The sequence below is a fragment of the Ambystoma mexicanum genome, chromosome 11 (genome assembly GCF_040938575.1).
Source record: "Ambystoma mexicanum isolate Mex_15411 chromosome 11, UKY_AmexF1_1, whole genome shotgun sequence".
NCBI lineage: Eukaryota > Metazoa > Chordata > Amphibia > Caudata > Ambystomatidae > Ambystoma > Ambystoma mexicanum.
Window position 1 is genome coordinate 716,515,072 of NC_090934.1, and position 13,427 is coordinate 716,528,498.

Below are 13,427 nucleotides of genomic sequence, written 5' to 3' on the forward strand. Positions count from 1 at the left end.
TCCACGGGAGCCCAGTGAAGTAAACATCAGTGAAACTGGTCCCAATTTCTATAATATCAGAATGCAGTTCTCCGATCCAAGACAAGAGTCCATTGTTACTCGCGTTTTCGCAAACAGGTAAAAACCCATATCTTCAAATAAACGGCCATCACGGCATATGCCTCAGTTAGCTTAATTCTATGTGACTGTCCCGTCTGCTCTGTCTAATCACTATCTGTTCCGTTCGTTCTCGTGTCCTTGTTTCTGCGCCCCGAGGCTCGCGAGCTACCGGCGCAATATAAATATTAAATAAATAAATAAATAAATTGTCCAGTACCTCACTCATTCTTCAAGAGGATGTCAGGCTGTGTGAAAGAAAAACATTTTGCAAACCCAACAAATCTTAGACATAAACAACCCAAAAACAGAGGCCACGACAGGCACACCCATACACAACAGGTTAAAGTTATCAGATTACAACTAAACCTAGGAGCTCTTGGAATTTAGACTAAAGCTCTGCTTGCCTGAGCCTAAGAATGGTTGTAATTTAGGGCTAAAACCAGAATATTAAGTCAGTGTTAATAAAGAATTTTGACAGGTGCAAGACAGTGTATGATCCCAATAAGTCTCGCTTCCCGAAAATGTTCCAGTAAAATTTTAGGTTGGGAAAAATCCTGCACCAAAGCACTGTGTCAAGTTTGGGAAGGGCATTGGGACTCAAAAGCACTGGCACTGTTTGTAACGGTGGTAGTCCTTCCTTGTCAAATTTGCCTACCGGGGCCGTTGCGCCCGACAGGTCAGATCTGCTACCCGCAACGGCACTGGCAGGCACAGTTGTAGTCTGCCGGCCCAGAGAGGGTGCCGGTACTGTGCTACTGGAAACCTTATTTGCGGACCAGCAGATTTGTAATGAAGTCCATTGTCACAGTGCTGATCTCACCTGTAAGAAAGCAGAGAGGATGCTGGAAAGTCACATTGGAGACACCTACAGTAGCATTGAGGAACACAGAGGACAGCTGCAGGTGGGTGTGCTGGTAGGCACAAAAAAAGAGAAGGACAGCTACAACCAGTGAGGCAGGCAAAACTGTTATAGAATGGAGAGGGTAACTTCTTTTGCACGGCAGTGGATGCCACCCTGGTTGTCATAGCAGCACAGCAACATCGAGGCAGTTGGTGCAGCTTGTCATCATTGTTATGATATGCCATCAGAAAGGAGCTAGGAGCTACAGGTGTAAAAGAGAAGGCTTTATACTTTAGTAACATCTTATAGGTACAGGAGAGGTCACAGCAGGTGAATCAAAGTTTTGAAAGGTAAGGGGTATGCACCCACACACCCTCTATCCAGGTCAGTTGCTTACCGACTGTCATGCATAGCACACTCAGCAGCTCCCTCTCACAACATTCCACTATCAGAACTGTAAGTGCATTATGCACGCAGGAAGGGCAGTCAGAGCTGAAAGAAAGCCTATTACTACACTCACACTAAAGACAAGTAAACATTAAAATTGCCGGCATCACTGTTAATTGACTGAGTGGTAGAGCAAATGTCAAGCCAAACCAGGTTACAATATCTCTCCCAACAGACCACAATAATCCTGTAGATTAAGCCAACAGATGCCACCAGGATTTCAAGCCTAAACCGGTCTAGAGAGATTCTTCTTCACATGTGCCGACAACCTGGGATGCCCACTTCCAAGACAGGGTAGATCCCTTCTGATCCTCACCATCTTCAGCGATGCCCCAGAGGGATCCCGATGAAACACGAGTACTGGTGAAAACAATAGACAAAATAAGGAGTTGCTTGAACAGTGAAAATTGAATCCCTAAGTGAACCGTATACATTAGACCAAATACAGTACAATATTAATTATTACTCTTCTGTTACTATTGCAAAGTCCTGATAATTGGGGCTACAAATGCAGGTATAATGTGTGCACGAGTAGAGCATGTTGCACACATGTGTACTTTTAATGTGGTGAGGTTAATGCTCAGTCTATCAGCATGGAATACTACATGGTGATATGGTTTAATAATTATTGATGAAACTGGAAATTGTAAATCAACGTAAGCGTTCTGTACTTTTTTCAATAGACCGGTAGTGCATCTCTTTTTTAAATTCAAAACAACACGAACATATTTGAGATAGATGTGGAAAAGTGTGTACATTGTCCATAGCATTTTGGATTGCAGCAGGCAGCAAATGGCTTTCCTAATAGGAGTCAAAATGGAAGGATATTCCATTTGTCCCATGCAGTGACCACATTACAAAGAACAATGCGATAGCCAAGGTGGCAGACTCTGAGGATAAAGGAGATCACTCGTTCATGCTATAATTGCCTGCTTTTGTTCAGTGGAATAATGTAAAACGTTATAGATAAAGAACTCACGCCAACCAGACATGACGTGTGTGTGTGTGTGTGTGCGGGCAGGTGGATAGATTTAAACCTAGCATGGGCATTGTAAGAATGTCCTGTGAAGATAAGAACTTAACTGAAAGGACAGCTCCGCAGGAGCTGACAATTACTGGCAATTTATGCTGTGAGTTTTTGCTTTAATTGGAAGAAATCGCATAAATGAGTTTCAAAATCACGTGAAATCCATATTACCTTTAACAATTTACTTTGAAGAGCTCCTGCGGGAGAACTAAAACAGCTTTAAGGAAAAATTGATAAATGGCCTCTGTGCAGTGGGGCCTTGTTAAAACAATTTTCCCTTTTTCTGTGTTTATTGCTGCTACCTTTAAGTTTAAAAACTGCTGAATCTGTGACTTTTATTGCCTGAAAAATGTGCAAATACTTTACATTCTGTCTGGCGTTCATTTTAGGCTTGTGTGCGCTTGTAATCAGAAGTAACATCTTTCATGGTTAATTATATATCATTTTGTACTTGCGAATTGTAAATTAGAGGACAGAAGGAAATTACTCTTCTTTGCAATTTAGATGATCAGAATCAAATCTCTAAAAAAAGAACAACCTATTGAGATTATGCAGGCTAGCATTCTTTACATTATGCAACTTTGTTATCTCGTTTATTTCAAAAATGCTGTTACACTTTAAACATGGGTTGTACTCCTTTACAGCTTCATCGTCATGAATCCTGCATTCATGTAGCTATCCCTTGCAAGCCTGCACTTATCCTTGCATGTGGTTTGTGCTCTGCAAAGTGCCTATTATGATAGATCTGTGTGTAGGTGGTTTAAAGGATGGAATGTTTTCGACATTGTGGGCACCTTTGTGGAAAGGGCTGTGTCCCTACGGCCTGTGTCAAGTGTTACTTTTTCCACCAGGTATTTCATACTGCCCATTAGCACACTGGGTGGGGGAGCTGGTCTATCAATGAGTTCAGAATGTGGCTTACATAAACCCTGCCAGTACTGCACACCCCTCGTCCTGTGTCTCCCTTGCTCCCCTATACTCCCTCGTGATGCCTTTAGTACCCAAGAGTAAGCACACATGGGCAAAGTCTAAATTAAATGTGACAGGACAGAGTTTATATGTCATCATAATGTACACTGAAAGCGGACTCCCTCTCCCAGAAGCAGCGTCGCAAGCTGGAAGGTATATAGGTTTTTTTCTTTTTGCAAATGCATTTTAGCGTGTGCTCACTCATGGGTGCTAAAGGTGAGATAGACCTCGTTGTTGGGTGTACCGTGCTGATAATAGCACAGCCTGCATTAAGGGACCCTCACTTTTTTTGGCCTTTAACTTTGGTTGTGGGCCATTACCAGAAAGGTTGGCCCACTGGCTTGGAGTAGATTGCCTCATTACAGAAAAACTAAACCGATTGCCATTAGTGTTAAATTTACCACCTTTGTGAACTGCATTAACACTGATGGTAAAAGCATTACCATTGGTGGTAAAGGTCCCTCAACCAATAATCCCCAATACAGAAGCACATAACATCTAAAATAGTGTTGTTGTAAACTTTAAAGTAGAGCCTGAGAAAGGATAAGAGAAAGAAGTCATTGCCCTGGGGGTTATGAACTGTAAAGTAGAGCTTGGGAAAAGCCAGGGGAAGGGAGTCAATCCCCCTGGTATTGTGAACTTTAATGTAGAGCCTGAGAAAGGCCAGGGGAAGGGAGTCAATCCCCCTGGTATTGTGAACTTGAATGTAGAGCCTGAGAAAGGCCAGGGGAAGGTAGACATTCCCCCTTGTGTTGTGAACTCTAAAGTATAGCTTTAGAAAGGCCGGGGGAAGGGAGTCATTCCCACTGGTGTAGTGAATGGTGTTGTGAACATGGAAAGCAAAACTAACAAGGGCCAGGGGAAGAGAGTCATTCTCCTGGCAAACCAACTCGCGAGGAGGATCAGACCAGGAATCAAGGGGAAGGTAGTCATACCCCCTGGGATATAAAGTATTCAACTTTGTGATGGAGAGAGCTGGAGGACCTGCAACCCTTTTGTTTGGTTGTGAATTACTAAAACCAGGGAAAGGGAGTAATTCCCATAGTGGAGAACTTTCAACCAGAACTGTGCCTGTCAGTCCTGTAACGGCTTATTGAGAGGCCACCCTCAACACAGAGAGTTCCTTTCCTTCCCCAATCAAGGTGTCACACAACAAACAGTTTGATGTCAGTCCTTTGTTCTGCCGTATTTTTGATTTATCTCATGCCCCTTGGATCCCTCTCCCTGTGCACCCAATGAACCAATAACAATGCCGGTGTACAGGAAATATATTCATATGTATTTGGTTTATAAGTAATAGAGCACGCACTAAACTACACACGCCACCTTCGTTGTGGCGCACAATTAAACTTCTTGTTACACAAATAAATCACATTGTTGTTTGGGAAAAACACAAATCACAATGCTTTACTTAATCCTGATATGCGTTCAAGAAATAATCAACAGGCTAAGGATCTACACAGTCCCCCGCCCCCCACTCACTATAAAGAGAATTAATTTAAGACAAGCAGATTCCCCTACTGTTTAGTTCCAAATGGCTCAATTCTGCTTACATTTAAAACCTCTGTTTAAAGTTCAGGAAAGCCCGCTGAATTTCATGACCCTCTTTGAGGAGAGGGCAAGGGTCTGGTCACACCTCTCTCAAGGATGGTCCCTAGCTCTTCACCATAGTTCCCAGTCAGCTTTTAGGCCTTCTAAACTTTCTAAAGGCTGGACGAGGCATATTCAAGATTAGCAGGTAATTGACTAAATGTGGCTTGAGGGTGGAAGAGCTGCTCATGATGTGTGCTGTATAAAAACGTAGCATAGCACAAGATATAAGTTCAGTAGTGAAGTATAGGAGTCATTGGTGGGAAGAAAAATGATTTGGTAAATGTACACTAGCATATCTGAATTATCATGGATAAATATTTTCACATTTCTTTTAAATGTGTCACAGATGGAGCATAAATCACTCTGAGTTGTAGAGACAGTTTAAGAGATTTTTGTTTTTATTTGCGGGGCCTAAGGGTGTCCCACTCTCTCGTGTCTGAATGTGTCCATCCTCCTTAACCCAGTTGACCATAACCCCGAATTTGTGCTGCTGAATGTAGAACCCTACTGTCTATCTGCACAGATGATGAACTAAGGTGCATGCTGTCTAATCTCCCTCAGGGACTTCCTAACTGTCCCTATCTATCCAACGGTTAGTATTCTAATGGGACTATGGGCAGCATCTTGCACTTACTCTGGTTGGACTCAGACTGTCATCACACGTCCGCACTCACCCTCCCTTTCTACTTGGACTTCTTCCTGCTTGATTCTTCCTCCTTCTTAATATCTGTTCCATCTTTCACTCCTGATGTTACTTCCACCATTTGATGTTACCTCTCCTCCAAAAGTCTCCACTACTCATCCTCCTAGCTACTACACCCCTCTTGCACACTACTCTCCTATCTTCCACACTGTTAATCCTCTCCTCCATACCATTATTCTCCTCCTCCCACTACAACTCACCCCCCATTACTATCCTCCACCCACTACTAAATTTATCTTCTCACTATTACTTTCCTCCCACCAACTACTCAAACACTTCCCTCCTTACCCCCTTTATCATTCAACTCACAATTTCTCCATACACCAAGATCTCTACTCACTCATCAAACAAACACACACACTTAAACTGCAGAGCCACTTCTAATACTAACCCAATAACTCACCTGCACCACAAGTCTCCACCAACAGCCGCCACCCGCTCTTCCTCCTGATGGTCTATTATTCACCCTCCACTTGTGACTTTACCCCTGAAAAAACCCCAAACCGTATGCTTCCTGTCCCCGAAGGAGGATTGCTTTTGTGCGGGTCAACTTCACCAAAGATAAGCACAAACAAAGCTCTACTCAAGTACACATGCAACTTGCCCATAATGTGCACCAACACTGAGATGTACTGTCTCTTCTTTCATATTTCCCATTTCACATACATAGCTCTCAAATATGATATTAAATATTAAATCTATGCGGATTACACTTTTTTTTTTTTTTTACACATTTCAAGAATAGATTGACCTTTGATATATGGTATGTGCAGAAATAATCGAAAGCAAAAATACCTAATGAGAAATAACCAAATATATATGATCGAAATTGTTAGGTATTTTTGTACATTTTAAATAATATATAGATGTGGGGTGGAGTAAGGGTATAGGTGAAGGTAGGGGAAAGTGGGAGGGCTAATGGGGGGGTCTCCCCCCGCATTATTAAAAAAATAATACCCCAAAAAATGTGGTATTTTTTCATAGGTATTTTCTTACTGGTCAATTCCAGGTAATACTTGATATATACATTTAGCAACAAAGATGATAATCCAATCCTCATTTGCAAAACAATATTTTGGGTCAGAGCACACACAGTTTATTTGCAAATTGACCCCCACATTCATAAATAAGTGTCCCTGTGGGATAATGCCTAGCTGACAATTGCAGGTAACTCTTTCAAATGGAATACATTGGGATAGAAGATATGCTAAATATATATATTGGATGTTTGACTTGTTTCATCACTTTAAAGAGTTAAACATGTTTTCAATATGGCAGTACATTCAATTGAACTCCTCCTTAGAAAAAGCAAGACAAAGGCAACAATGGCGACATGTTGAATTCTCTTGTTTACTTTTACATTGGGACACTGCCAAGAGGCCAACCTCTGTGTGTTATGTTGTTCTTAGAAGTACCACATATTGGATACTGTGTCAAACAACACTTAAACTTAGATGAGAACACAATTAGAATCCACAATTTACTGGTTAATGCAGGATGATATTTAATAGCCACACTGAAGATTTCTTAGAAGCACATTTGAAATGTACTCAGTAGAAGCACCTACATAACTGACATTAAGCGTGACACATTCCAGAAGGCAAACATGTCAGATGCTAGTACAGTTGGAGATGAGGTGCATCAGTTGAAAATATTTCACATATTTTGTGGTCAAGCAAAGATTTTGAGGTGTATTCAACTAATACCCAGCCATATTAACAGATGTTTTGGGTCAAATAATATGCCAAAAGGCAAACATGTATTTGTCATTTTTATAACTGGAAAGATATTTTATGCATAATAAAACATCGGAAATGATGGCGATCCACATAAATACTGGAGGTGAAATGATTGATCTTTAGGAACTCGAAGGCGGCATAAGAGAAAAGCCACAGGACTGTTATCCTGAAATACATGGCTAATGTCGCATCATATGATTGAATAACCTACTGCCTACAAGATGGCAAAGGACATTCTCAAAGGCGTGGACAGGTTTTCTTGCCCATGTTAACTCGTGAAGGTTTCCTCATTTTGGTTTTAGATACAAAGCAAATAGGCCGTATAAACATGATAGGCCTGAATGCAGCTTTCTTCTCTGATTATCACTTTATTCAACAATCCCATGAGTCAAGTGTAATCCATAATATAAACCCGCATTGCTTTAACATCGAATTATCTCCCAAGTTTGCAGAATTGTTTTAGTTTGTTGCTTACATACTGACAATTAGCTTTTATTAGAAAGATGTTCACGATCAATAATACGAAACAAGTTCCCTTTTTTATTTGATAGCGTAATACTATAACACATGTCTGCACGATGGTTTCCTTATTAATGCAGGTTCTTGCCTATTTATCTCAATTGATGGTATGGCCAGTATTTATAGATAACGGACAGTGTTTTCATGTAATGGCATACTTAATTAAATCATCAGAATAACATGTCTTCACTGGATGACAGGAACCATACACATGAAACTGTTTTGCTTTTAGGACTGGAAAGGCCTAGTAGAGTTTGATAGGATTAAGGGGGCACTGGAGTTTGTATAGTTTGATGATAATCTAGGTTATGTTAATCTGTTTTTATACTGTGCCGGATCAACGCCAGAAGAAGTAGATAGGACTTACAGTATTAATTATGCACAGTTGTAAATCGTATATTTTAAACTGTACTGACTGTTCTCTGTTATATTTTATATTGTCATATGTTGTCAACATTCTTAATAAAACAAAAGAAGAAATGAGAGAGAGAGGGTGAAAAGAAACTGGGAAAACATAGCTCTGAGCAAGACCGTGGCTGAATAGTTGTAGCTGATCTTTCTTTCATGTATTTCAAGTGTGACGGTTTACATCAAACATTACACTTGTCACATGGCATTAAAATGAGTTCATTAAACATCAATTAATTAATCATCAATATATCATAGAACCCTCATACTACAAAGCCACTTTCTACAAAACGTCGTTTCATTACATTTTAAGACAATACAACTTTAAATACCCTCTGTACAAATTAGGTACAACACCTAAAGCAATTCATAGCTAACCATTACAGACACTATGACAAACTATCAGAGGTTTTTTGAAGCAATAATTATGGGTATACACACATTTGGACATGTACTTCATCCTCCACACACTACAGTTGTGTTTATTATTTACCTTCTGGTAACTGCAGCCCACCATTTGCAATGCAGAAAGTACAACTAACAAAAACCAAAGAATAATAATAGGATTGACTTGGCTACTCCTGCCTGATGTGGGCTTAGTTGGGATATCTGGAAAACAAGGAGAAACATAGTACATACATGTAAGATCTGCAATGCAAGAGGAGAGACACATCGAGATTCCATAGGAGTGCAGAGATGAACAGGGAGATAAAGGGTGATCGGGAGAATTAAAAGGGATGAAGAGATGAGGGAGGTGAACAGGGGAAAATATGGCTATGGAAAAAGCAACCGAGACAGAAAGAGGTTCGCGTAGGCAAAAGAGCAGGAAGAAAGCTACGTTCCTTTATATGTAAAGAACAATGAGGGGTGATAGAAGGGAAGAGGGGTAATATACACATGAGGAGAGGGGTACAGATAGTGGCAAGGGGCATCAGAGGCTTAAGGAGTAAGGGTCCCACAAGAAGTACACATACACGTGATGGTGACAGTTTGCCATTTTCCAGGAGACCAGCTCTGCTCCTGGCAGCAGCATGTATTCAGCTGCAGTCCACAATCGAACGCCAGTTATATATATTTTATTTTGTTGAACATTTGGTAGGCACTTATACAAGTGAATAGTGGTTCAAAGCAGCTTCTGCTCAGAGACATGACTCAGGAGACCACCTGGAAAAGAGCCACAGTTTCCACTGCATGCCTAGTTAGATGGCCTACACAAGTGAGTCATTCCCATGTAGCCATACTAGGACAGGGGACCTGTTGCCTGACATCCCCTGCATAAAACCTATCAGTTAAATGAAATGCCTTTATGTTGGTAAGAACAACATTCGTTCATAAAGGTACACAATTCCTACAAAAGCAAATAACAAAATCAAATATTAAATCAAGAAAGTACAAAGAAAAGTAAAATAAATAAACAAATACATTGTAAAAAGAACAACATGTAGCAAAGGATTAGCACCAAATGTAAACCCACCCTACAGTCATTATCCCACTCATTTCAATACAAACAACGAGACCATACCCTGCAAAGCCATTATTTTGCCCCTGGGTTTTAAAGCATTCAGCAGACATCTCTCAATGGAACAGCAAACAGACTCATCCTTGAGAACTCAGGGTACATATCTGCTGGCCTGCTGTGGTCAACGTGATACTATCTAAGTAAAGGGATGATTGCTTTCATTCTCAATGAAAAATTAAATGGACAAAAAAACATAAAATGCATAGAAATCCTCAGCTATGTTAGGATTACAGTTCTCTACTGAGGTCTACTTCCCACTCTGTTTGCCTGTGATGACTTTGAGAAATAGCATATTATTCCCGGATTTAAGTGGGAGACAGCAAGAGTACATAGTCTTGCTGCATAATATATAGGACGCAGGACCTAAGGTTGTCTGCATTATTAAAGGACATTTAATTGAAGGCTTCACCATATACCTCAACTCCCTTTGTGAGTCACAATAATCTTTGTAAGATAGGAAAATGGATATCGAAGAATCTCTGAGTCAGACCCCTTTTCACACACACACACCCCTAGCGCCAGAGGGGCAGAGATAACCACAAGTTGGGACATGCTCCAATACACAACCATTGACAGAAATCTAGGGGAACATGTGCACCCCTTGATTGCAACAGACCCCTGCATCCACATAAACCAACCTCCCCACCCTGAGGTGAAGCCAGGGCTCTGTGTTAGAGTGAAACTGGTGCTGACAGTGCTGTACCTTTTCTGTATGCCTGAGTGAAGCTTGCATTTCTAAGGTCCATGTTGTGTGTCTTAAGGGTACTTTCACTATTGATGCACAGCATAATTGTGTTTAATTCCTCCACCAAAAATTGCTAGCTCCCTTGGAACTTTTCTACACATCTTTCCTATTTGATATTCATCCTGAGAATGTTTTAGTAATGTTGTTGACTGATGGAGCAACCCACCTTTGTTTCCTCAAAGGGGCCTCAGAACAAAATGTCTGAAGAAAACTGAGTCAGTGTCATTTTTGTCCAAATTCCTACTATGGCTGTTATTTACCACCAGGGGGACATTTTCACCAGACCATTATTTCTTCAACTCATACAATATTTAAAAGATCTGTTTTGCTGGAGCCATATTTTACCACGGACAGAAATTACCATTGTGGTATTTACCCCAAGTGAAAATGCCATACTTTTGGGTGGTAAATTACCAGAGGTATTGCCCATAGGAGCTTGAATCAATCCTGGCAGAACACCACATTACCTTCGGGATTCGTGGGGTGGGCGAAGGACCAATTTGGAAAGCCATGAGCACAAAGTGTAAGCTATTTAGCCTGCAATGATTCTAGAGAGATCTGAATGTGAACATCTTGATAGAGAAACTCAACGGCTCTATAACAGAGATTTCAAACCCCATGCCAGATTCAACAGAAGGAATCAGTAAGGTATAATAATTAATGTGATGAACCCTAAACTTTGCAGTGCCCTTTACCTAGAGCTCAAAGTTCTACTTGGGCTGTAATGTTATTGTGTGAAGGGAACCGGCTTTCCTAAGTCCGTGACTAGGGAACCACTGTCTATAACGACCATGTACCACTGAAAAGGAATGATGAAACATGGCCTCTAATTCCACCCCTGCTCCAGCAGCCTCCTCTGTCCCACACTTGACTGAGTTGATGGCACTTTGAAGTAGCCTACGGTAGCATGCCGGTTGTGGTATTACACTTTTAACTAAATGCACTTGATGAACATGCGCAGGCCGTCTCTTAGGTACGTGGATATGCCCAGGACAACTGAGCAGCGCATGCACATAGCATACCCTTGCATTTGGTATGAGACATCCAAGAGAGTGACCAGAGATCATTATCCCACTTAACTTAGCTGGTCCGATAGCACAGCGTGTAGAGTACTCCCTTTGACATCTGTGCAGAGCCTGCTGACGCAGGTTGGAAATCCTGCAGGGCCAAACTCAGCCTTTCATCCTTCCGAGGTTGATAAATGAGCACCACACACCCTGGGTAATAATAAGCAGTGCTCAGATACCTGAGGGTGCGTAGCGCTATATAAATGCTAAATTGTTATAAATTGTCTACAAAATGTTGGACAGTGATGATTTTGATAGCCATCATTATAGCATTCAATTTACGAAAGAAATGTGTCCTAGAAGACATAGGCTGCTTTGGGAGTAGTTAGTAGATGACAGAAATATGTATTTTGATATTAATGTTGGTGTTCCAGTTGTGACCCAAGTTTCAGACCATTTTAAGCTGGTATACAAGCTCAACAAGTTAAGCACTCAACTTAGCTATCCGTAGTGTAACCTGTACTCATGGGTCAAATCCTGGCAGGGCCATCTCAGACCCTCAATCCTCTGGAGCTGACACTTTCAGGGGTTATGATAACGCAGTATCACAAAGCTTAGAACCACTGCGCTAAAACATATTGTCACATGATTTCGTTAATTATAATTAAACAACACTACGCAGTAATGCAAATGCAGATGACAACTTAACAAACTTGCTCTTTGTCCAATAGCACAGCTTCAACTATTTTAACATATGCATACAATACTTGTTGTGTTGGTTTGTTGGTTTGTAATAGTAGCTCTTCTAGCTCAATAATAAGGAAGTGATAATGTCTACTTGCCTTCAATAGTAGTCATTTTATTGCATTGTTAATAACAATCATATCCTTTCCTTTGCAGGGTGATGATGTTTTAACAGTGGTGAAAGCAAAAGCACAGTGGCCTGCTTGGCAACCCCTGAATGTGTAAGTAGACAGATATACGTGTTTTCAAAGGTTTGCCTTAAAATTCTCTATCATGAGATTTTTATATTCTATCTAGTTGCTGTTTACTAATAAATAATTGCTTTAAAAATATATATATTGTCTGCTTTTAGTCTAGTTTATTTTTGCATTGATAACACTTTCTGAAATAGCATGAACTGCTCCACAGTCAAAAGTCGCTTAGTTGATAATGTACTAGTCTGGTTTGCTTTGAACTTTGTACGGGAAGGAACACTCAACAGAAAGGGATACACTCACAGATGTCGAACACAGAGTGAACATCAGGGGGCAAGTGCAATAATCACATCACGAAATGTGGAGCTCAAAGATAGAAAAGATTGTGATGAGGAACTGAATAGAAAGAAAGGGCAACATGCTAAAAATAAAGGTCACTGCGCGGGATTATGATGGCAGGACATCCAATTTGAAGTCATGGTAGGGGTAATGACACAAAGGCTAGAAAATGGATATGGCATGGAATGAAAATGGTCAGTGTGCAATTTTTAGGGTCCTCTATCCAAAAAAAAGGCAACCATTCTAGGGGAGGATGATGGCTCCAAAATGCACCCATGCACATGGCAACATTGCAGTCCAGGGACAACGCTGGCAGATCTAGCTGTTGGATGACAGTTCCAGTGAGTAAGTGTCAGTTCAATTGAGAGAACCAGAGTTCCAAGGGGTTCGTGACAATTCCCATTCCTATGGAAAACAAAAGCCTTGGAATTAAAAGCTACACTGAGAAATGTGGGGAAAGTGGCTGGGCACCAGTTGCAGTTTTAGGAAGGGGAGGAGAGGATTCCAGATGTTACACACTCTAAAAGGGGTTTT

At 40.9% G+C, this 13,427-nt stretch overlaps 1 protein-coding gene across 2 annotated transcripts in view; it reads left to right on the forward strand.

Annotated features, from left to right (window-relative positions):
* The window catches only part of SPON1 (spondin 1), a 1,209,493-nt gene that overhangs the window by 861,596 nt on the left and 334,470 nt on the right, over positions 1 to 13,427 (forward strand). For both annotated transcript variants that reach the window (XM_069623584.1, XM_069623585.1), the window contains exon 7: positions 12,517 to 12,581. In XM_069623584.1, coding sequence (XP_069479685.1) covers positions 12,517 to 12,581 — 65 coding nt within the window. The remainder of the gene's footprint in view (positions 1 to 12,516; positions 12,582 to 13,427) is intronic.